The sequence below is a fragment of the Dipodomys spectabilis genome, unplaced genomic scaffold (genome assembly GCF_019054845.1).
Source record: "Dipodomys spectabilis isolate Male_0828 unplaced genomic scaffold, ASM1905484v1 ptg000089l, whole genome shotgun sequence".
NCBI classification, from domain to species: Eukaryota; Metazoa; Chordata; class Mammalia; order Rodentia; family Heteromyidae; genus Dipodomys; species Dipodomys spectabilis.
The window spans coordinates 14916553-14941229 of NW_024870766.1; the positions used below are offsets into that span (position 1 = coordinate 14916553).

Genomic DNA, 24677 nt, shown 5'->3' on the forward strand with positions numbered 1-24677 from the left:
GGGGCCTGAACTCTAGGCTTGGGTGTTGTCCCTCAGCTCTTCAGCTCAAGGCTAGTGCTCTACCGCTTGAGCTAAAATGCCACCTCTGGCTTTTTCTGCTTATGTGGTACTGAGGAATCGAACCCAGGGCCTCATGCGTGCTTCAAGGCAAGCACTCTACCACTGAGCCACCTTCCCAGCCCCAATCAATCCACATTTTATCACCTCTATCTCCCCCCCCCCCCCCCCGCCTCCTCTCTGTGTACTGATACTAGGGTTTGAACTCAGGGCATGGGCACTGTCCCTTGCCTTTTTTGCTCAAGGCTAGCACTCTACTACTTGAGCCACATATCCACTTCTGGTTAATTAGAGATAAGAATCTTATGGGCTTTTCCATCCAGGCTGCCTGTGAACCATAATCTTCAGATCTCAGCCTTCTTATCAACTTGTATTTCAGGCCACCAGTAGAAGGTACCTGCTCCATCTTTTCATGAGCAGGGATGAGGATGCTTTCTATGTCAGCATTATTGTTATGTTTGGATTCTAAAACTATACACTGACCTTTAAATGCCAGTCTACAGAGTGCTGTTCTAACAGCTTGGCAAATGAAGTCTTGAGTATACACATTCTCTCTTCACATCTGTTTATAGTTCAGAGAGAAGATGTAGAGAAGCAAAGGCATGTCTAAAAATGAGAGGAGAGAAATGGGATTCCATAGAATGAATCTGGTGAAAAAACCCCTCTGATTGTTAGCTTTAATAGTCATCTAAGCAATAACCATAAAATCAAAGTCTAATAAACATGTTTTTGCTTTTAAACTTGTCATTAATTGTAGAAAAGGATTCATTGTGATATTTGTTATTATTATTTTTTGTCAGTTGTGGGGCTTGAACTCTGGGCCTGGGTGCTGTCCCTCAGCATTTCAGCTCAAGGCAAGCACTCTACCACTTGAGCCACAGTGCCACTTCTGGTTTCTAGTGGTTTATTGGAGATGGGTCTCACGGACTTTCCTTCCTGGGCTGGCTTTGAACCGTGATCCTCAGTAGCTAGGATTACAAGTGTGAACCACTGGCGCCCAGCTTTCATAAACAATTTTTGATGTATTTCATTATGCTATTTCCATATATATATAATAATGAAATGTTATATTAACTATTAATGTTTATTGAATATTATAGAAGTAATATATAGCACTTCTCTTATTTTGCACTCCTGCTTGTCTCCCTCAAACAGAACACCTTTTACAATTATGTTATTGGGGCTGGGAAGGTGGCTCAGTGGTAAAGTGCTTGCATCTCTATGTTCAAATGCTTATATTTAGTGGCGAGACAAAGAGGAGAGTGCGAAACATAGAGGAATAATTGGCAGAGTGACTTCAGAGGTGAGATGAAATGGGACCCAGAGCTCATAGGGAGGGTAGGTTACTAGGGTACGATCTTCCCTAGTTGTTTTGCTTTGAATGGCTTGGATATAAACAATTATTTTAGGCTTTAATTCCAAATGGCTCTTTATGCCTTTTCATTTTGTTCCCATAGGAATTTCTCAAACAGTAGCAGCCATAACATATAAGACGGCTACTCATGATGTGCCTTATTTAATAAAATGCTGGGGTTTTCTGTCCATAGACATGAAATCTGCTACCTTCAAAGGAATGAAAGGTTAAAACTGGACAATAGCTTATACTTGCCAGAGTTAGTTAGGGAGAGAAGTACTGCTCCAATGTGAGGCTACTTGTATAGCATTTAATCATTATGAGTTTATGTAGACTTTTCAATAATCTCTTGCATTAGGAAGGTAAATCAACTAAAAACACTAAATTTGGGGCATAAATAAATATTCTCACTCGTCCTGCGTCTGACTTACAACATCTAAGTCAGTGGCCTTAGTTTGTTCTTTTGTAGCAACTGCTGAGGAGAGTGGAGGAATGCATGCATCCCCTTTGCAGGAGTTCTCAGAATTAGGCCAGTGTTACTGTTCTAGAGGGCTTTTAAATAATTGCTCCAATGAGATAATTTCCCTCGGATAACATTGTACTAATTTTCATTGTCTAAATGGTTTCCCAAAGGCTTGCCAATGTTGCGATGTTATCTTCACTCACCAATGAATATTTATTTTAAAAAGTCTCTGAATATACCATTAGGAGCATGTTTTAATTTCTTCAACCTGTGACTTCCTCAAAATTATAAATAGCAGCAAAATAATTCTGGATTACAAATAATAGCAGCTAGTCTTTAGAGCTAGATGTAACTATTTTGCCAGAGCCTTAGGCACACTATTCCATTTATTCTCATGTAAGAACTTTATGAAGCAGGTTCTTTATTTTCTTTATGTACAGATGAGGAAACTGAGGTTTAGAGAATATATATAATTAATTTGCCTGAACAAAAAATATACTTAGTAAGTCAACATCTAAGATTTAAATGCACATCTGCTGATTTTTAGAAAAGGATTCTCAATCTTGATTGAATCTTAGGATCTATTAGGGAGCTTTAAAAAAAATACTGACATCTGACTTAATGACCAGAGATGGAATTTGTGTATCTATGATCTCAAGTTTCATGTTTGGTCAGGGTTAAGAACCATTGCTTTCCAGCTGTAGTGTCCATATTGGCTTTCTGAATTTCAGTTAATTAGAAATAAATGAAATGAGAGAGTAATTCTGTAGTTACACTAGCCACCTTTTAAATGCGTATGTTACATGTACTCCTATGTAGGGGTACATAGGGACAGAACATTGCTACTGTTGAAGGAAGTTCTATAGCACTTTCATTTTGTGTATGTGCTGCTACTGGGTCTTGAGCTCAGGGCCTGGGTGATGTTCCTAAACTATTTCTGCTCAGGGCTAAAATAGTATGTTCTACCACTTGAGCCATGGCTTCACTTCTGGCTTTTTTGGTGGTTAATTGGAGATTGGAGTCTCATGGACTTTCTTGTCTAGGCTGGCTTTGAATTGTGATTCATGATCTCAGCCTTTTGAGTAGTTAGGATTACAGGAGGGAACCATCAGGGCTCAGCTTATTGGACCTTGCAGAGCATCTGCCCACTACCTTTTCCCCTTTGGGATTGGACTAGAGCACTAAGCCACAGCCTAACAATTTGGAAATATTTGCTTACCAGATTTGAATATGGTTCTCAGTACATGGAATTAGAATATTTACCACACATATAATTTTAACATTTTTCAAAATGACAAAAACAAAACCCTTCATTCTCTAGGAGATGGTGTGGGAAGGATTTTGTTACAATGGTTGCCATATCCTTATTTTGTTGACATTTCAAACTTATTCCTCAACTTAGATTCCTAAACAAATTATTGATCTTTGGTCTGAGTACATTTAACCCACTTAATAATACTTTTTTCAGAGAGTTTCTGTTACTTTTCTATTATTTGAAAATGTTCTTTCTATTGCACCCTGGACAACACTGATTATCATTAAGAAAACTTTGCTAATCTAAATGGAAATATATGGTACCTTATTTTAATTTGTATTTTTTATTACTAGAGACATTTCTCTTTTAGTTTTCTACTTTTGTGCCAATTCCTTCTATGATCCAGGATTATAAAAGAGTAGTATAGACTAATGGATTTTTTTTTTTACCAATAATGTTAGTTTACTTTTATTCAAAGTTAGTCTGCTGTGATTTTAAGAAAAGTTATTACCAGATACTTAGTAAATGTAATTTTAACAGAATCTTTATCTGGTAGTTATTCTTTTTGGTATTTTCAAGATATTTTAATAAAATATACTTATAACAATATAATCCAACTGCAAAGATGATTAAAAGCAGTCACACGTGATAAGTATCATAAAAGAATGCTTGTAATTATCCTCAGATATTCTTCCTAGAGAAACTAGATTTCCCATAGCATATAATTCCTTGATACAGGAACTAATAGAATATAATAGAAGGAATACTGAAACCACTCAAGTAGAGTCATCATTGATTTCAACAACCGTTAATATTAGCTCTGGGACTACAACCCAAGTTGTCCAACTTTTTAACAAATTCCTTTCTACTTAGCAATCTCTTTATTTCAGTTGAGCACATAAATGTTAGTCCTGGAATAAAATTATAGGTTGAGATCACTCCTGATCTAAAAATCCAGAATTCAGAGTGCATTCTGGAATTTAGATCTTTGAATTAAAGGATACTCAATTAATAAAGTTGTACAAAGATTCCCAAATCCTAAAGAATCTCGATGTAAAACATATTTGAGATGAGGATCATCAGCCTGAGTTCATTTCAGCATAAATCTCCTCATTTGTAGGTCATCAGTGGACATTAGTCTATCTGATTAGCAACAGCTACTAGACATCCATACAGTTTTACACACTGAGAGAATTGAGAAGGCCAGAGGTATTTTAAGTATATTCTGAGCAAACGGAGTAAATGTGGGTGGGCTTGGCTCATCTGGAAGGACTGCTTCATGCCAAGAGCTCACCATTGGCTAAGGCCTTCAGTGATCCAAATACGGATGCATTTGGGCTCGCATATTGTATTTGTTCCCATTGCCCCATGAGAAAGACCACGATTTGCTTTTCAATCTAGATAAAGAAGAAGGCTGGGCATCTACTCTAGAGAGGAGCACACTTTAAAAAAATAAACTGGTGTCCACAGCTGTAATAGTAATAAAAAGTGACAAAGGCAGTGCATGTATAGCAGGAGAATCTCATGAAGTTTGGAAAGTTCTAGACTCCTCTGATTTCACATATAGGACTGCATTACTGTATAATCATTTTCTTTTCTTCCTTCCTTAGCCTGCCACAATATACTGCTTATAATTATTGATGCCAAATGTTGATTTGAAATTTTCTTAGCAACTTGTTAATAGACTACTTCTTGAAGTTGGAAATATTCTATGAAGTAAAATGGAACAGGACATTTAGAAGTAGATGTGAAGGGAAATGGCTTAGGAAACTTGCTGGTTCACAGATTGTTTAAGTTCTCTCAATTTTTTTTTTCCTTCTAGGAAGTTTGTGTGTATGTTACAGCCCAAAGTTTGACTCTTGGGAGCAAATCACATATTCAGTATTTTACCTTCATAAAGGTACTCTTATTTTTTTTTCTACAATTGCTGTTTCCAAATAGTAGCGAATTTGATGTTAAAATCTTAGAATCTGACAATCAATTTGTATTGGTATATTCTATACTTATATGCTTACATAATACACATAATTCACTAAGGGCAAACATTAAATTATATAAACATTACTTTTTCTTCATCCTGACATGTCTTTCTCTGTAGACCAATCCTAAGGGATATATTTGCTCAAAATGTGTTGGCTTGCTCTTTAGTTATCACCAATTGGAAAGCTTTATCGATAGCTTTAACATAATCCATAGGGTTTTAGTTAAAAAGTACTCTTGATTTCATCCCTAAATAGCCTTTAGAGCTAAGTATCTTTATTCCGTTTCACAGTACGTCTGTAACGTGGCATGTCAGGTGGCAGGCTGGGGTCAGTAGTAAATGCTCAGCCTCTGCCTGTCCTACAGTCGGTTGTAGCATGCCCTGAAATGGTTTTAGTCTGAGCTGTGCTAAGGAGGATTTCTTTTGTTTGGCTCCTCAAAAATACTATTTGTGTAGTACATACTGTAGTTAAATTTTTTAAAAGATAAATATTTTAAAATGTTATTTGGAGTTGCACCTGAGTTTATTATTCTGCAGGACTGATTATTATTATGGAAGTGTTAGTGATCAAGATAGAAAAGTATAATAACTTACTCAGTAAAAAGTAACTTTAGCCAGGCACTGGTGGTTCATGTCAGTAATCCTAGCTACACAAGAGGCTGAGACCTGAGGATCCCCGTTTGAAGCCAGCAGGGACAAGAAAGTCTATGAGACTCTTATCTCCAATTAATAACAACAGAACAGAAGTAGAGCTATAGCTCAAGTGGTAGAACACAAGACGTAAGCACAAAAGCTCAGGACAGTGACCAGGTCCAGAGTTCAAGCCCCATGATTGATGAAAGAAAAAGTAACTTTAGAAATAGACATATAAACAGTCTAATCCTCTTTCTAATTAAATTAATATTGTAAATTTGGATGAGGTCTCTGAGATTCATTATTATTCTCATTATTATTTAAAGTAAGGTGTTCCAAAGTCAGATTCAGAGAGTCTTAATGGCAGCAAGTGTGTGGATGAGCCATCTGATTTTTCAGCTCTAACATGATGAAGTAGATAGCCTCATGATTAAGAATGGCCTGTGGATGTTATTCAGAAAACAACAGAAAAAAAGTTCCTCACCCTGGCAGGGGATTATATATGAGCCAAGAACAGTATTAGATTGTGACTGCACTCACATGGTCCACTTGTAGTGCTGGCATTGTGAGGAGGGCCACCAGAAACTGTGTTAGTAGCATCACTGCCAGGAGTACAGTTCCAGCCTTGGAATTTTCTTTGTTTCCTGCTCTCTCTACAGGATACAGCAAGACGTTCACTGCTGCTCTTGGGAGAGCTGGCTTGCCTGGGCCCATGGGGATAACCTTTCTCAACCTTGGTGGGTGATGGAGGTGCACCACATTGCCATTGTGACATGCATTCCTCCCAGCTTACTCTTTGTCTCAGAGTTCACTCTTTCATTTTTTTTCTCCATGAGCACCATTTGGTCAGGCCTCATTGTAAAGTTTGTTTTCAACATGGTATCTTGTTTGTCTCATTACTACAATGGGTCAACCTGTATCCCTATTTAAATATTTTGTTTTTTTACCTTCCTCTCCCCGAATTAGAGAAGTGTGTACACAAGATGCAGGGCACCAACAACAAATACAGTGACAACAGGGGTTATACCGTGGGGGAAGGATATACAAAGCAACAAAAAAAATGACATGGTACATTATAAATACGTGAAGAAAAATAGCAAGAAAGAAAAAACATTGTGTCTCTATCTTGAGGTTCATTTCACTTAATATCATCTTATATGGTCTTATGTACATAGCTTTTGACCTTTTCTACTTGTCCTACACATGTACTAGTTATTGCAAATAAGGGAAACCATGGGACCTATGTTTCTTTGGGCCTGGATTACTTCACTTAATATAAGTGAAGTAATAACACTTCACTTAATATAAGTGAAGTATAACACATGGGGCAGTGTGTGTGTGTGTGTGTGTGTGTGTATCACAGTTTCTTGATCCATTCATCTACTGAGGGGCATCTGGGTTGGTTCCATATTTTAGCTATGGTAAATAATGCTGCAATAAACATAGTCGTGCTGGTAGCTTTAGTATGGCCTTGTTTGTGATCGTTTGGGTAAATGCCCAAAAGTAGGATTGCAGGGTCATAGGGGGACTCTATGTGGAGTCTTTTGAGGAACCTCCATATTACTTTCCAAAGTGGTTGAACAAGTTTACACTCCCACCAACAATGCAGTAAGGTTCCCTTCTGTCTACATTCCCTCCAGCATCTGTTGTTATTAGAGTTCTTGATTTTTGCCATTCTAACTGGGATGAGGTGGTATCTTAATGTTGTTTTGATTTGCATTTCTTTTATGGCTAGAGAGGTTGAGCATTCCTTCATGTGTCTATTGGCCATTCTTATTTCCAGTTCAGAGAAGTTTCTCTTTAAGTCTTTAGCCCACTTATTTATCGGGCAATTGTTTCATTGAGGATTTGTTGTTGGGGGATTTAACTTGAGTTCCAGGTATATTTTAGATATGAGACCCTTGTCCGTTGTATGGCTAGTGAAGATCTTCTCCAATCCGTGGGCTTTCTATTGATCATGCAAGCTATGTTCTTTGTGCTCCGGCCTCTTTGAATCTTGGCTTGCAATGACAATCATCAATCTTTTTATGGTCAATGGGATATGTTCTTTGTTTTTTGGAACATATCCCACCTGCTCAATCCCATTACCTTTTGGATTAGTGGTATATCTTCCTCCTTTAGAGAACCAAAGCTGTAAATTTTCTTATGTTTTCAATAGTCTTTAAAAAGACACCTTTTTTTAGTAATCAGTGATAACTGAATAAGATGTTCCTCAACAGCCTTGGAGAAGTGATGCATTGTGTTGTGTTGACCCTTGGTTTTAAAGGGACAATGGCTTTTGGGAAGACCTCTATGTCCTGTTGCTAAACATGAAAGCTTCCAAGGCTCATGAATTATTTCATGGACCAGCTTGAGGAGTGGTTTTCACTGAATAAATATGGGAAGGGGAATCTGAATACCATACTTGATCATATAAGGCAATCAATAAAGGAGAAAATAAAGAAGGAGCTGATTCTTTTTTAAATTTTATTTTATTTTATAGAAGGGTCTGATTCCATCTCCCTACTCAAAGCAGCTAACAGGAATATGGGGTGCAGAGAATTAAGGGGGAAGGGAGAGCTAGTCCTTGCCCACATAGAGATTTTGGCACAATATTTAAAGAAGGAAAACTTCCAACTTATAGTCTATAGTTCTTAAGTATTTCCCATTCCCCAATCCCTTTGCTGAAATGACAAAGGTATAGGGAGGTATGATGTGAGGAGCTGAGGGAAGTGAGAAGCATAAATAAGTCCACACAAAGTTGGTGGATGGTACTGTGGATGAGGTTCAGTGTCTTATGCTAAGCAGGCCAGAATGTGGCACATTTTGACATGAGCTCAGAAGCTGTGGGAAATGGACTTGAGAGGCCTGGCTTTACTGCTTCCTGTGATAAGGGAGGGAAATATAAGCTTTCCTGGGTCAGGGACTCGATTCTTATCAGCCATGCTGCATCAGCATCCCATCTCAAAAGGGATGTGGGAAGTTTCCACTGAAAGCCCATAGCATTTTGTGAGGGCAAAGGTATCTTCCTTCCCCCCCCAAACTCCCCCTGGGAATTACTTGAAAAGGGCAGGCATGATTTAATCTGTGGTCTTCAGAATTTGGAAAGGGCAGAAATACTAGAGCTTGTAAAAATAGACTGTCTTATCTAAGTTGTCTTTTTTTCTTAAGCACCATTTATTTTATAGGCACAAAATTGTATCCAAGATTCAAACTGTTCTAAGGGGAATTTTTATGACAGCAGTATTTGCTGGGAGATGTGTGTTTTGCTATTAATTTCTTATAATTTCCCTTTATTGCTAACTTGTTAAAAGAAGCTTCTTATTGATTAGAATATTAAAGAATAGAGCTTTAAAATTTTTTCCAATCAACTCCATACACAGCTATATAAAGATGTTTATAGCTAGGTGTCTATGGCTTATGCTTCTAATCCTAGCTACTAAGAAGCTACTAAGACTAAAAGGATTGTTGCTCAAGGCCAGCTGGGCAGAGAAGTTTATGAGACCCCTTTCCACCAATAAGCGAGGACAGTTGCACACACTCATCTATGTGGGAAGCTAAAATAGAGAGGATTTTTGTTGCAGTGCAGCCTGGGAAGAAAAGTCCATAAGACTTAATCCCAAGAGAAAGATGCTGGACATGCTTGCTTTCCAGCTCAGCTATACTGGAAAGTCTAAAATAGGATTGTAGTTTAGACACGTGTCTGGGCAGGAAGTGAGACCCTTTATGGAAAACAAATACTTGCAAAAGGACTGGAGGTGTGGCTCAGCAGCAGAGTGCCTGGCAAACACAAGGTCCTAAGTTCAAATCCAAGACTGCCAAAGTATAAGTTAACACCTATAATCTTAGCTAATCAGAAGGCTTATTTTGAAAAGATCACAGTTCCAGTCAAGCCTGAGCAAAATGTCCACCAGATTCCCATCTTAAGCAATAACTAAGTGCAGTGGTGTTTGCCTGTCATCCAAGCTATAGCAGAAAATGTAATTAAGTAGATCACAATCTGAGCAAAAAGTAATAGTCTTATCTCAAAAATAACCAAAATAGGAGGGGCTGGAGACATGGCTTAAGTGGTAGAGCACCTACTTAGTAAGTATGAAACTCTGAATTTAAACCCCAGAACAGACAAACCATACTATTTACTTAATGAATACTATAAGCTAAATATTTTACTTATCTTAGACCTTACAAAACTTTTGCTTGGTGATAGCATCCCCACTTTACAAATAATGAAACTGAGGCTTGAACAGGATGAGATGAATACTTGAGATTTTGTGTCTCTCTGATGAGAGCATATCAGTTTCTCATCGCTGTTGTAACAAATTACCACACACTTAGGGTTTAAAGCAACCCAAATAACCTGTTTGAGATCTGGAGATGAGACGTTTGAAAGGGCTGTGAGGAGCTGAAATCAAGATATGGGCAGAACTAGTTCCTTCTTAGGACTCCAGGGAAGAATTTGTTTCTGTCTCCTTCCATACCTAGAAGCCAGCTTTTCTTGGCTTGTGACCACATCACTCCAATCACTGGTGTCATGCATGGCTCTCCTCCATAGGCAAATCCCCTTTTTTACAAAGACTTTGATTACATTGGCTCTCCCTGGATACTCTGTGGTCCTCTACCCATCTCAAGATCCTACTCATATCTACAAGATTCTTTTCATCACAGAAGTTAACAGAGTCCCAGGGACTCTCATGGCCCATCATCTACTCTACTACAAGTCTCACTGACGTTTCTGGAGATACTTTCTTTGAGGATGACCTACTCAACAGAGGAACTGAATGTTCTGAAGCTCACTCATCAATTGCTGGTAGCTACTTGCCTCCCTAACCCCAACTGTCATCACACCAGAACATCCTTTTTACATTCCCAGTTGCTTTCCTTCCAGAGACTTGGACCACTGTAATTACCTGGTGAAGTGGCAGAGGTAGAAGCTAACCTTGGCCACTTGAGGCCCCACACCTTTCCACTGTACCTCACAGTTTTGTTTTTGTTTTTTTTTGGTAAAAATATTGCCATGGTAACAATCCTGTTACAATCATCTGTGTTATGCCCTTTCACACAACTTAACCCATGAATTATGAAAGGACACCTAAGTCACCTGATGAGAGTTCTAAATCTTCTTTCTTTCCCTTGTCACAGACTGTCTTCCATGCAAATGATTAGCATATGTGTCTTTGCTTCTTAGAAAAGCGAATCTGACTGGCACCCTTAAAATCCAAATGTTTCTTCTATATGCAATTCATAATTAATATGAGATTCTCTGCTTTTCTAAAATCCTAGGAAACTTATTAGCCAGGGCTATATCCTCCTCCCCCCGCCCCCCAGCCACCTTGCATTCTCCAGAAACCTATTTCTACATCATGTCTCAATATGGGGATGAATGTTCTAGTTACACAAATACCGCCTATAGGGACCTTGGAGGTTGCAAATTCTAGGGAGCTGACAATGCAAGGAAATAAATTAATACCTTACAAATGTCAGAATTCTTATGGAAGTTGTCTTGAATATGTATTTGAAGTTCCTTTGAACAAAATGATGAAGACAGCGAATGAACCAAAGCTCATTTGAGTGCTTCCTCAACCTGGCAGAAATGATGAAGGAAATCCTAAGATTCTCAGATTAAGGCATGGTTACTTGCTATCATTGAAAGGCATAATTGACTTACAAATAAAACTATAGGTATAAGTTAAAACAATTATGGCTAAATGTCTGAAACAAAACTATAGGTATAAATTAAGACAATTCTGCTAAATGTCTGAAGAAAACCAGTCACAGAAATAATTGAGATTTGGCTAGCAAGATAAAATCTACTGGCATCAGATAGTTTATGACTATATTGGTAAAATGTGTGTGTTGAGAGGTTTGGAGAAAATTGAGATTATGTGTAGGTTTGGACTTTGTCTGAAACCATGTCTTTTCCTACATATAAATGACCTAAATCTTAATCTTCTCCAGGCTATTATGTGGCTGTTTACTTACCTGGTCATTTCTTTCATTTGCTCAACGTTCAATATCCAGACTTGCGGTGCCACAATCTGTTTCTGAAAGGTATGGATCTACTTTTTCCTCTCAGAAGTATGACTCATTTGGGTTTGTTTTGACATTTAAATTCTCTGTTTGGATGAGAAGAGGTTCTTTAATTTGCTTGTTGACTTTTATTGTTTACCAGGAAACAATAAAATGTTCGATGTGCTACCTCATTGTCCCTTACGGTCGCTGTCAGGTTCCCGGATGCTGGACTGGTGTTCTGGGAAGCTCTACCAAGCATTCTTAGACCAGTCCTATTTATTGTGGTTCCTGTGGAACACCAGCCTGGATTGGGAAAAGATAGCTGCTTTGCACTGTGTGCTTTCCTGTGGTCGAGACCCCTGTTTCCTGGAAGGCCAGGTGAGAGTATAGCTCATGTGTAAGCACTGGTAAATACATTCTACCTAACGCAATGATCTAGTGGTTGAAAATGATTGGGTCACTTTGACTTGGTAGTAGTCATGTGACCATGGATGATGTCCTTTGTCTTGACTTGAACATATTCTTCACTGTTGTTACTTTGTGTGTGTGTGTGTGTGTGTGTGTGTGTGTGTGGCTTGATTACCAGGCCTCCAACTGTGAGGCTGCCTCTATCCTCCTGACCCAGCAGACCCCTCGGATGCAAGGCTTCTTTCTTGTCCTGTGATTTCCCTCGATGAATGCAAATCTGAAGCTATTAAATGGAAAGTCCTAAAAATAATCAACTCATATGTTTTAAGTTGCAGACTGTTTCAGGGGGGCTGATGGAGCCTCCTGGCATCCTTTTCTATTCTGCCTGGATCATGACTTATCCCTGGTCCAGTATAGCTCTGGTATGTGTGCTACCTGCTCCTCAGTCACTTTAGCGGCTCTTTTGGTTCCCAGGCCAATGGTCACAGTATCAAATACTCTTATTTGATAAATAAGAGTGGTCAAATACTCTTATTTGGCTTTATAATGGCCACAAAATGCAAGAGACAGATACTGGCAGTTCAGGTATCTTAAAGAGAAACCCTAAAGTGAGAAACTATTAAGGAAGAAGTTAAAAAGCATTAACTTGTTAATGTTGTTTAAGGTTTGAGCCTGTCTGGCTTCAGACACACACTGAGCAGTCTGGAATGTATCTTCTAAACATAAGGGGAAAGTACTATATTCTTTTTTTTTAATATGGTGGACACATGTTTAGCTATACCAGTAACATTGCAAGAAGTGTTGAGTAAATAATGGGTTTCTCAAATACTTGTTTTCTCTCAGTATCTTGTCTTTAGTGTAGATAATTGTCAAAGTGAAAAGAGATGGTGGCAAGTGCTTATTACATTTGGTAGCTTATATTTGTATTTTACATTCCAGTTTATTTGTTTTTATTTGTTTATGTTACTGGAGTTTGACCTCATATTCTCACACTTGATACTAGAGCTATGCCTCACAAAATATGATCTATCCTAGTGAAAACAAATGTATTATGTTTGGATCCTAGCCAAGGGAATTTGTTAAAAAGATGTGAGCCAGGGTGTGGTAGCATTCATCTGTAATCCCAGCCACTCAGAAAGTGGGGATCAAGACAATCATGGTTCCCAGCAAAAAGCTAGCAAGATATTATCTCAACCAACAAACAGAATTATGATGCATGTATGTGATCCCAACTATATAGAATGCATAGGTTGGAAGATTATAGTCCAAGGCTGATCTCAAACAAAAATGGGAGACTAATCATAAGATAATTCAAGTAAAAAATGGCTTTGGCTATGGTTCAAGTGGTAGAGCATCTACCTAGTAAGTAGGAGTCCTGGAGTTCAAATCCCAGTAATACTCTCACCCAAGAGAGGCATCATTTATAATATTATTTTACTCTCTCAGAATTATATTTCTTTTTCAACATTCTTTAAATTGTCATTTTAAATACTTTATATTTCTTGAAAATAGTGTGGAAGTGAATATAACCTTATGAAATTCAAAAACAGATACAGAATTTAAAAGACATATGTATGTATAGCATATCATAGATTTGCACTTTGGTAGTGGGGTCACTGGATACAGATTCAAGTACCAACAGGGTTCTATCTATCATCTTATCTATTAAAGATTATTCAGTGGATTTCTGAGAACTTGACTGCCTGCCATTCATTTGACCTCCTTCAGGAATTTCTAATTGGTGAGTTTGCTGATGTGATACTTTATGCTGAATCTTGACCCTTTTTCTTCAGGGAAATCAGTAAGTTGACAATGAGTGCTTCCAGCTGTAAAAATGCTACTGAAGAGTTCTTCCCTGCCCCCAACTCCTGTTGCAGTCAGCAGCTAATTAAATTTCATTCTCTTGTGGTTTTTGTGAGAAGTTGTGGCTTTTAAAGACTGGTATCAGAGATAGATTTTGAGTCTATGACCTTATTATTATTTTTTTGCCAGCGTAGTTTATGTTAGATGGCTCTGTATCAAGTAGCATAGTGTCATTTTGGTAGACATGGTACCAAATAAGAAATGGTTTGAAATTTTCTGTGTGTGTGTGTGTGTGTGTGTGTGTGTGTGTGTGGTGCTTGAACTCAGGGCTCTGTCATTTAGTTTTTTCACTTAGGGCTGTGGCTCTTCCACTTGAGCCGCAGTTTCATTTTTGGATTTTTGGTGGTTAATTGCAGATAAGAATCTCATAGACTTTATTGTCCATGCTGACTTTGAATCATGATTCTCACATGGCAGCCTCTTGAGTAGCTAGAATTATAGATGTGAACCATCAGTGCCTGTCTTGAGATTTTTTTTTAAAAATCAAAACCCAAACATTTTAGTCAGTAGATAACCTCAAAATCATTAACCTTCTGAGGATGACAGATTAGGCAGTGAAAACACATATTCACATATTGATTTGTTTGATTTGGCTAAGTTATAATACAAATCTTATTTGTATTAAGTCATGTCTCTTCTCTGCAGCCTCTTCCTATTGGAGCATATTTCTAGAGTCCTGCACGGTGGCCATGCTCTTTCCTTGGTCCTCGGTGCTCACTTGGAACATGGTTAGTCATTCCCTTGTATTCTATGTGTAATTGAAATCAAGTCACGGTTGTGGGTCAGTTGCAGGGCATCTCTGTTATGGTTCCTGAGTTGTAATGTCATTTCTGTTTTGACTGATAAGGAGCAGAATTGAAATTTCCTGGCAGAAAGTTGAACATCTCTTATCTGAAAATCTGAAATATAAAATGCTCCAAAGTCTGAAACTTTGAGAAGCAACATGATGCTACCATTGAAAAATTTCACCCCTGAGCTGAAAAATTTCACCCCTGACCTCTTGCAATCGAGCTGTCAAAATGCACATGCACTAAAAATGGTTCATTAAATTGCTCTGAGACTATGCATAGGAAGTATGTTAAAACATAAATGAACTTCATGTCTAAATTTAGGTCTTCTTCTTCTTATGCTATCTCATGGTGGTGCACAACTGTAAACCCAGCACCCAGGAGGTACAGGCACAGAATTGAGTTCTAGGCCAGAGCCAAATAGTGAGGCTCCTGTCTCAAAGGAAAAAAAATAAAGTCAAACTTAAAAAGTTAAATAGCACATGTTTTTGTTCATATGTGAAATCTGGACCTACAATGATAAAAACAATAGGACATGAACGTAAAAGGTGAGCTAGGTTGGGAGGGAGAAGAATAGTGGGGGGAAGAAGGTACTAGGAGTCATTTCATATCCCTTCTCCACAAAGATAGAATGAAGAAAGCCACTGAATTCTGTATGAAAAGGAGGGGAGGGACAAGGAAGGTTAGAGTTTGTTAGAGCATACAATACAGGAGTGTAATGGGTCAACAACTACTGTATGCATTTAGGGAAACAGCACAATGAAACATCTTTTTTTCAATTAATGTATGCTAATAAAAAAGAATAAAATGGGACGAATAGAAGTCAGAGAAAAAGATTTCTCAAGTGTGTTTTGATTCATTTCTAAAATTTTTTGATGGACCCAGTGGGGCAGTGGTTTTCTGGAAGCCATTTTATTTGTCTTTTTCCATTACAGTTATTAGATTTTCAGGTTTCATTGTAACGGAAAGAAAGAGCCAGGCTTGTCCCTTTCAAGGTGTCTGCTGGTTTCTTTTAGAACACTTTTATGTGCAGACTCTGTGGTTATACAGCAGGAAGTGTGCAGGTCACACCTCTGCAGGAAGTGTGCATCTCTGCCCCATCTTCCCCCAAGCTCTTCAGCCTTATGTTAGAGGGGTCTCAGGGGTAGGGCTGGGACCACTGGTCCCAGAGTTGTGTTCAAAGACAGAACATGTTGCATGAGGCTATTGTTCTATTCAGTGTTTGACGCTTGATTTCCAAGATCCTGTGCGTGGAGTATAGAAGCATTGGGGGAAAATAGACAGGACTGACTCCAGGGAAGTCCCACAGAACACCTAAGAAACCCATGGTTATAACCTTGAAGTACTGTGTTCATTTTGGTGTTAACCATGCTGCTCTAACATTTCTGTGGTTGGAGTAGATTACCTTAAAGACCTCTTCTAATCTTAAAGTTCTGTGAATTTCTATTTATCTTTAGCAATGTTATGTCATCTTTCCAAATCCACAATTTTTTTTTTCTTCACGTGTGGTAGTACTGGGATGTGAACCCAATGCTTCAAACTTACGAGTTTGGCATTTTACCACTTGAGCCATTTCTCCATCTCCAACCCACATTACATTACAACTGTAATGGCAACTTGTTACAGTAATGCCAAGTGAATGTAGCTCATGCCTACAATCCTAGCTACTCAGGGGGCAGACATGTAAGGATCTTGGTTCAGAGTCAGCCAGGGCAGACAAATGCTTGGGTTCTAGCCCCTGTAATGATAACCAGCAACAGCAACAATAGCAACAACAAACTTGCCGCAGACGAAAGCAATTTCACTCATTCTCATTGGTATGGAGATAATTAGCTTAGATTTTTTTAAAAATGTGTTTTTTTGGTAGTACCAGGGACTCAGGCTTGCTTGGCTCTTGCTCTACCACTTGTGCCACAATTACAACATGTCTTTAGAGTGTTTTTTTTTTTTTTCCGGTCATGGGGCTTAAACTCTGGGCCTGGACACTGTCCCTCAGCTCTTCAGCTCAAGGCTAACTAGCCCTCTACTACTAGCTAGCCACAGCACTACTTCCAGTTTTTTCTGCTTATGTGGTGTTAAGGAATCGAACCCAGGGTCTCTGCATGCAAGGCAAGCACTCTTACCACTGAGCCACCTTCCCAGCCCCTAGAGTGGTTATTTTTTGAGAAGGACTTTCATGGACTTTTTTTTTTTTTTTTACTCATGTTGGTTCTGAACTGTGATCTTGAATAGCTAAGATTATAGAAGTGAGCTACTGGCACCGAGTTGACTTAGATTTTTAGAAAGTTGCTCTTGCAAATTGATAATCCTGAATAATGTTTTGCAAATAATTATAGTTATTTGAATATAATTATACCCATTTTAAATGCTATTCAGAGCTTAAAACAATCATGCAGTTTTAAAGCTGTTTCTGAGTAGTGCTAGCAGTGATGGATGAAGTCTGCTACAGTAACTTCTTTTTCAGAAGGGGGGAATACTGGAGCTTGAACTCAGAGTCTCTAGCTCTCACTTAGCTTTTTAGATCTTGGCTTGCAGCTCTATCACTTGAGCCATGCCAACAGTTCCTGATTTCTTCAAGTTTATTGGAGATAAGATTCTCTTAGATTTGTCTCCCTGGGATAGCTTTGAACCACGATTCTCAGATCTCAGCCTCCTCAATAGCTAGGATTATTAGTGTGAGTCACCAGCATCCAGCTTCTGCAGTAGCGTTTAATCACAAGCTTTCTCTTGTATGGAGAACTCAGTTACCCAGATGTTCTGAAAATGTATTTCTCATGATTTATTTTCATGAAATGTATTTCATGAAAATGTATTTCTCATGATTTATTTTCTCATGATTGTAAAACCCAGGTCATTTAAGCTCTAAGAAGCAGCAACTTCTAATTTTACGTAGCAACTTCTAAATTGTTTTCTCACATTAGTCACTTTTGAAAGGAAATCTGGACTGACCAGATGAGAGGCTAACTACACAGTTACCATGGAGATAGGTTTCACAATAACAGTGAATGGAGTGTAATTTTGGAAGTTTATCCTTTTAAACACATTTTAATACTCACTCCTTAGTGAAATGTTTGACATTCCAATTTCCTGGCATGGAGCCAATGCTGCATGTCTGAAATAATGGTGGATAATGAGGTATAGAACCTTTTTTTAAACTACGTAAGAATCCCATGGAAGGCCACACGTGGTGGTGCTCACCTATAATCCCAGTTTCTTGAAAGGTGGGCTGATGTGGCTCCAGTCCCTAGCACAAGATCCTATCTGTAAAACAAACTAAAAAAGAGCTGGGAGCATGGCTCAAGTAGGTAGCAAAGCACTTGCCCAGCAAATGTGTGGTTCTGGGCTCAGCTTCCAGTACAGGAAAGACAAATAGAATGCATTTTGGTATGTTCTAATTAGACCAGGACCAACTTTAACACACATAAAAAGATGGAGGAGGAGGACCGTGATGATAAATAATAGAACATTTTCTTTTTATTCCTGTGATGGTACAAATAAAATTTACTTCATTTCTTAAATAGACATGAATGAAAGGATACAGTATTGCAGTGCACTTTCTCATGATAATCCCTTCTTTTCCTTTGGAGACCTTGTCAGCTACTATTTAAAGAATAGTTCTCTTCCCAAAGCAAGAGATAGGCTTTGCTCACTGTTATTTATACACCACAAAGTTTATTTAAAGTAGAGAGTAGCACTGTGGAAGCTGTCTTCAGCTCCTGTCTATGCAGAACACACTTCCTGAAGGCTTGAGCTGGTGTGCTTGCTATGTTAAACAGTTGTGGCATGTTTTTTTTTTCCCCTCTACCATAGGAAATTCCTGGAATAACCCTTGTGACCGAAGAGATTGCATTGCCCCTCATGAAGGTAAGTCACTTCCTGTGAGAGACCAGGCCGCTGAGCATGACGGGGCCTGTGCCACCCCCAGTGTCACTGTGGTCCCACGGGAGATTTCAGACTAGCAGAGCGCATGGGGGTCCAAGCAGGGCGGGCTGTCTGGAGACTCCTTCCTCAGCTGTTAAATAATCATTGAGTGTGATATGACAGCAATTCTTAGGAATGTCTTTGAAGAAGAAAGTTATCTGAAGATAAGAGGGAATGACAGGGCTTGGTTCAAAGTGTACACAACTAATACATGGGCTTTAAAGTGGGTCTTACCAAAGGAGTCCTTGTACATTATCTCTGAGCCTGGGAACTCTTTTTTGTTACTTCATTTACAGTTACTCCCTCAACCATGTGTACACACACACACACACACACACACACACTCACACACACACACACCCCTCAACATTTCTTCCAATCTTATAAACCTAAGATCATTTCCAATCTTATGAAACAATGATCTCATATTCTTCTGGTTCTGTGAGCCAGCCTCTTCACTTCTTCAGGGTGATGTATATTGGCTCTAAGTCGTGTCAATCAAGCTTTGCAAACTTCCTTCTTGCCTATTAAACTGTGGCTCTCAGTATCTTTCAAAAGAGTTTCAGAGTTTCTGAGGGAGGATGAGATGGGGTGGGTTAAGTAGAAAAGAGTGTGCACATTGTTTAAATGAGGGGGAGAGGGTCTTTGGCCCAGTTTCCTTGAAGCTCTTTTCTTGTTGGCATTGCCTCCTGGTAATTACAGCTTGGTGTAGATGGAGAAATCTGTTTCTGGTGGGAGCAGTTCAGTATATGTTGCAGCCTTTGATTTACATTGGATTCTTTTTTTAAATTTTAGATTTTTTATTGTAAAGATAGTATACAGAGGGGTTACAGTTACATGAGTAAGGTAATGAGTACATTTCCTATCGAGCATTGTTACCCCCTCCTTTGTTTTTCCCTGACCATCCCTTTCCTCCCTACCTCTCCAACTCCTCTTCCCTTCCCCCCTCCCACCAAGTTGTAAAATTTGTTTTCAACATAGTATCTTATATATCTCATTGTTACAACCTGTATCCTTGTTTCAGCATTTTATTTCCCTTCCCCTTCCCAAATTAGAAAAATGGATATACAAGAAGCAGGGCACTGGAATCAAATAACGTGAAAACAGGGGTTATACCATGGGGGAAGAACACAGAAAAGAAACAAAAAAAACTCACATAGTACATTAAAAACAAGAGCGACAAAGAGAAAACCTCTGTGTCCCTATCTTGGGATTCATTTCATGTAGCATCATCTTATATGGTCATATGTACATAGCTTTTGACCTTTTCTGCTTGTCTTATAAGATCAGCCTAGACATATACTAGTTATTGCAAATAAGGGAAACCATGGGACCTATGTTTCTTTGGGTCTGGCTTACTTCACTTATTATTTTAGAACTGTGAAAGGCAGTCAGGACCTGAGTAGTTAGGGGAAGACTGGGGTGTTCGAGGTTTCAGTGCTGTACTGGGGTGAGAGAGGGCAAACTGGAGACAAGGCAAGTGGTTCTAGCTGTTGATCCTTAGAAAAAACTCTTAAAGATAGATTGACCCTCTGTCTCCAGGCAGAAGAGTAGGGCCACTGCAAAATGCTACTAGTGTATGCAGAGGAAAGGAGCAAGGGTCACAGGTATGTTAAGCTGGTATGTTTCACAGGTATGCTAATAGCTTCACAGCTATGTTATATTAAGGATTCCATTTGTGTGTGTGTGTGTGTGTGTGTGTGTGTGTGTGTGTGTGTGTGTGTGTATGTGTGTGTGTGTGTGTGTGTGTGTGTTGGTCCTGGGGCTTAGACTCAGGGACTGGGTGCTGTCCCCAAGCTTTTGTGTTCAAAACTAGCACTTTATCACTTGAGCCACAGCTCCACTTCTGGATTTTTTGGTAGTTCAGTGGAGATCAAAGTTTCACAGACTTTCCTGCCTGGCTGGCTTTGAATTGCCATCCTCAGATCTCAGTCTCCTTGAGTTTAGGATTATAGGCATGAATCACTGAAGCCTGGTTGGAATCATCCTTTCACTGTATTGTTTTTGCCTTTGCTAGTAGTCCTACCAAACCCCTAATACGTCTACTGGACAAACTAGAAAGATATGTCTGTTTGTTTGGGCTGGGGATTGAACCCAAGGCCTTGAGCATGCTAGGCAAGTGCCCCACTATTGTGTCACCCCCTTGACCTCCTGAATAGCTGGAATTATAGGCATGTGTCACCATGAGTGGCCTTAAGAGAAATCTTTAAAACAAATGATGTGTCACCTACAACTTTTAATCTATCAGCTATTACTTCCACTTCTTCTTGAGCATTGTCATAGCATGTATATTTTATTAAGTGATTTAGAGATATTTGATAAATACTATAAATTATACTATAAACCTTTTCCATGTGACTATACAAGCTAATGATTCTTCAGGATTCCACTGAATTTCTACATCTTAATTTGTGCAAACAACCTTTTGCTTTTGGAAATTTGGTTTATGACTAGATCCCACTTGAATGTTTCATGGAGGACTTAGAGCACAACTCAATGGCAGTGTGTTTGCCTACTGTATGTTTGGCCCTGGGTTCAATCTTCAGCATTATAAAATATTTGTTTGTTATTAAAATAATGTTGCAGTGAATATTTTTATAATATAATTTTTCTTCTGATTTCTTTCCCCAAGGTTAAATACAGGCATATCATTATGTGAAAGACCATGAGAGTATATTTTATAGCTTTTGATTCTTACTACCAAACTGCTATTGAGTACAAGATGTGAGAATATGTACTAATGAAAGGGATTTATGAGTTTACTAGTTTTATCCTAACCTTTCCCATGCTGTGTATTTACATTTATAAAAGCAAGTACAAAGGAATGACAGGAAGATTTTCTCTATCCTTCTTTCTTATTTATTTAGTCGGTTGTGGGGCCTGAACTCTGGGCCTGGGCGCTGTCCCTCAGCTCTTCACCTCAAGGCTAGAGTTCTACCACTAGGGCCACAGCACCACTTCTGGCTTTTTTGCTTATGTGATGCTGAGGAATAAAATTGAAGTACTCTTGCATGCAAGGCAAGCACTCTACCATGGAGCTACCTTCCCAGCCCATTATTTTTATTATTTATATTTTTTTGTTGGCCATTGGGCCTGAGAGTTGTCCCTCAGCTCTTCAGCTCAAGGCTAGCTCTCTACCACTTGAGGCACAGCGCCACTTCTGGCTTTTTCTGCTGATGTGGTACTGAGGAATCAAACCCTGGGCCTAATGCATGCGAGGCAAGCACTCTACCACTGAGCTACCTTCCCAGTCCCCTTCTTATTTTTAGAATATAATTTGGCTTTGCTTGTGAACAAAGTAGCTTTGGCTTATCATTTGCACTCTCTAGATATTGGTGGTTTTTTTTTTTTTCATTTTTCTCCTTACCCTCCCTTCCCCTTCATGAACTTGAGAGTCCATTGATGAATCTCTTGGTAAACCTAAAGAGCCACAAAGTTCCTTATAACCTGCTCTGCACAACTGGGACCTAGCAGGGAAGGCCGAGGGGCTCTTCTGAGATGGGCCTGGGATTCAAGATAAGATGATGCTGGTTTCAGTGGGACCACTTCCTCCATTGCTCCCTAGCCATCACGAGAGGCCCTGAGTGCACTCTAGTTCACAGGATACCTGGCTCCAGTGCCCCATTTCTTTCTCCATATCTGCTTGCATAATTCCACTCACTCGAAGCTGCCTTTGCCTCTGACCTACTTCTTATACCCCAAGTCCCATCTCAATTATATTGTGAGGGGCTCACTTGCAGGGGTGCCTCCACCACCTCCCTCTCACTCCGTTATCAATGGGGCTGCTCTTGCCATGCTCACCTGATGACTTGACTCCGAATACCCATGACCCGAGCCACCAATTACCTTTAGTATGTGTGCTGGCTGCCAGGCAGTATTGAGGCCCTAAGAGTTTGTTTACTCTGAGCACTGACTTCTTCTCCCCTTGGTCAGGGAGGGAAGGGCAAAGAGGCTAGACATGGATTTGCCTCCTGCTCTCTCTGTGAAGGATTTGATGTGAGGCAGTAGAGCACTTTCCAGATGTTTGCTATATTGCTGTGTCTGAGTGTTTGTGCCTCACTCCCCTAAATTCACACATTGAAGTCCTAATCTCCAAAATGGTGGCTTCAGGAGGTGGGGCCTTTGGAAGGTAACCAGGTCACAATCAGGATTCACATCTGTAAAAAAGACTAGAGAGAGCTAGCTTGTCTTTTCTGCCTTATGACAATGTCACAGTGAAAACACAGACATCCAGGAAGGGGGCCCTTGTCAGATGCTGGACATGCCCACTCCCAGTCTCAAGAACAATGAGGAGTAACTGTCTATTGTGTATGAGATCCAGCCTCTAGTATCTTGTTATAGCAGTGGAAATGGACTAAGACATGTGGATATGCTGGGGTAGACAAGCCAGTTCAATTAGAAGATTGTTACTTGAAAGGCAAAAGACTTCCTCATTTTACAAATGCTTCAGCAAGTAATGTTAAAAAATTTAATAAAGTGTACAGTGATGTCTGCCTTGTAAACACAAAGCCCTGAGTTCAATCCACAAGACCAAAAGAGCAAGCAAGCATGTATGATAGAAAGAAAAAGAGAAAGAAAAGAAGGAATGGGAAAGAGGGAAGGAAGGAAGGAAGGAAGGAAGGAAGGAAGGAAGGAAAGAAGAGAGGGAGGGAGGGAGGAAGGAAAAAAGAAGCAAGAAAAAAAGGAAGAAAAGAAAGAACATTTGTCATCAAATGTCTTTTTAAACTGTTCGTTACTCCAAGGAAGTATAACTTGACTTTCTAGTAGGAAAAGAAACCATTAAAAAATATTCAGGGCTGGAAAGGTGGCTCAGTGGTAGAGTGCTTGCCTTGCATGCATGAGGCCCTGGGTTTGATTCTTCAGCACCACACCAGCAGAAAAAGCAGGAAGTGGCGCTGTGGCTCAAGTGGTAGGGCACTAGCCTGGAGCTGAAGAGCTGAGGGACAGCGCCCAGGCCCAGAGTTCAGGCCCCATGATTGACCCCCCCCCAAAAAAAAAAAAAAGAAAGAAAGAAAAGAAGAAAAAGAAAAAATATTCAGCTGTAGGAAGCATGTGAAGAATAAAAGAAGAAAGCAGGGGCTGGGAAGTTGGCTCAGTGGTAGAGCGCTTGCCTTGCATGCCTGAGGCCCTGGGTTCGATTCCTCAGCACCACATAAGCAAAAAGAAAAAAGCCGGAAGTGGCGCTGTGGCTCAAGTGGTAGGGCACTAGCCTTGAGCTGAAGAGCTGAGGGACAGTGCTCAGGCCCAGAGTTCAGGCCCCACAACCGGACCAAAAAAAAAAAAAAAAAAGAAGAAGAAAGCAATGACTAACTCAATATAAAGATAAAAGTACAATCATGCTACAAATGAAGAAACAGGGTATTTGGTTAAAGGTATATTTAAAATGAGACACTTCTTTTGTTCATTTGTGTTTTATACGGGGTTCTTCTCTGTCACAGCCTAGCCTTCAGCTGTGATCCTCCTCCCTCAATCTCCTGAGTGCTGAGATGGCAGGTGTGAACCACCACGCCCCGTTCAAAACTGGACATTAATCACTGATTTAGAATTAAGCACTGACTCAGAGACTGAGATGCCAGCAAGACTTAAATCCCTCTCCCCAAACTTTGTGGCCTTGCAGAAGTGAGAGCTACAGCAAGGGTCCGGCAGGAGTAAATAGTTTTCTCTTATTGGGGAAAGAGTGCTACCTGGACTTTTCTTCAGCCAAAGACTTGTTATATACTATTTCACTTGTTATGCATTTAAAAATTACTTTAGTCAGGTAGAACATGAGTATAAATAATTGCTTAGCAAAGCATAAGACTCTTCTCTTTGACTGATGCCAATATAAGCAGATACCAACTACCTAAATAAAAGATTTGCTAGTGATCTGAAGTATCACTATCACTATATAATAGTGCACAATTTAAAAATTACCATTACTGCTTTGATAAAGATGTAGCACTGTCAGAAGTGTCACTGAACTATGT

The 24677-nt window shown here is 39.4% G+C and overlaps 1 protein-coding gene across 2 annotated transcripts in view; it reads left to right on the forward strand.

Annotated features, from left to right (window-relative positions):
• The window catches only part of LOC122111929 (gamma-secretase activating protein), a 74779-nt gene that overhangs the window by 28700 nt on the left and 21402 nt on the right, over positions 1-24677 (forward strand). For both annotated transcript variants that reach the window (XM_042684743.1, XM_042684744.1), the window contains 7 exons: positions 4952-5029; positions 6403-6480; positions 11678-11770; positions 11892-12109; positions 13811-13880; positions 14648-14730; positions 18601-18654. In XM_042684743.1, the coding sequence (XP_042540677.1) occupies positions 4952-5029; positions 6403-6480; positions 11678-11770; positions 11892-12109; positions 13811-13880; positions 14648-14730; positions 18601-18654 (674 nt within the window). The remainder of the gene's footprint in view (positions 1-4951; positions 5030-6402; positions 6481-11677; positions 11771-11891; positions 12110-13810; positions 13881-14647; positions 14731-18600; positions 18655-24677) is intronic.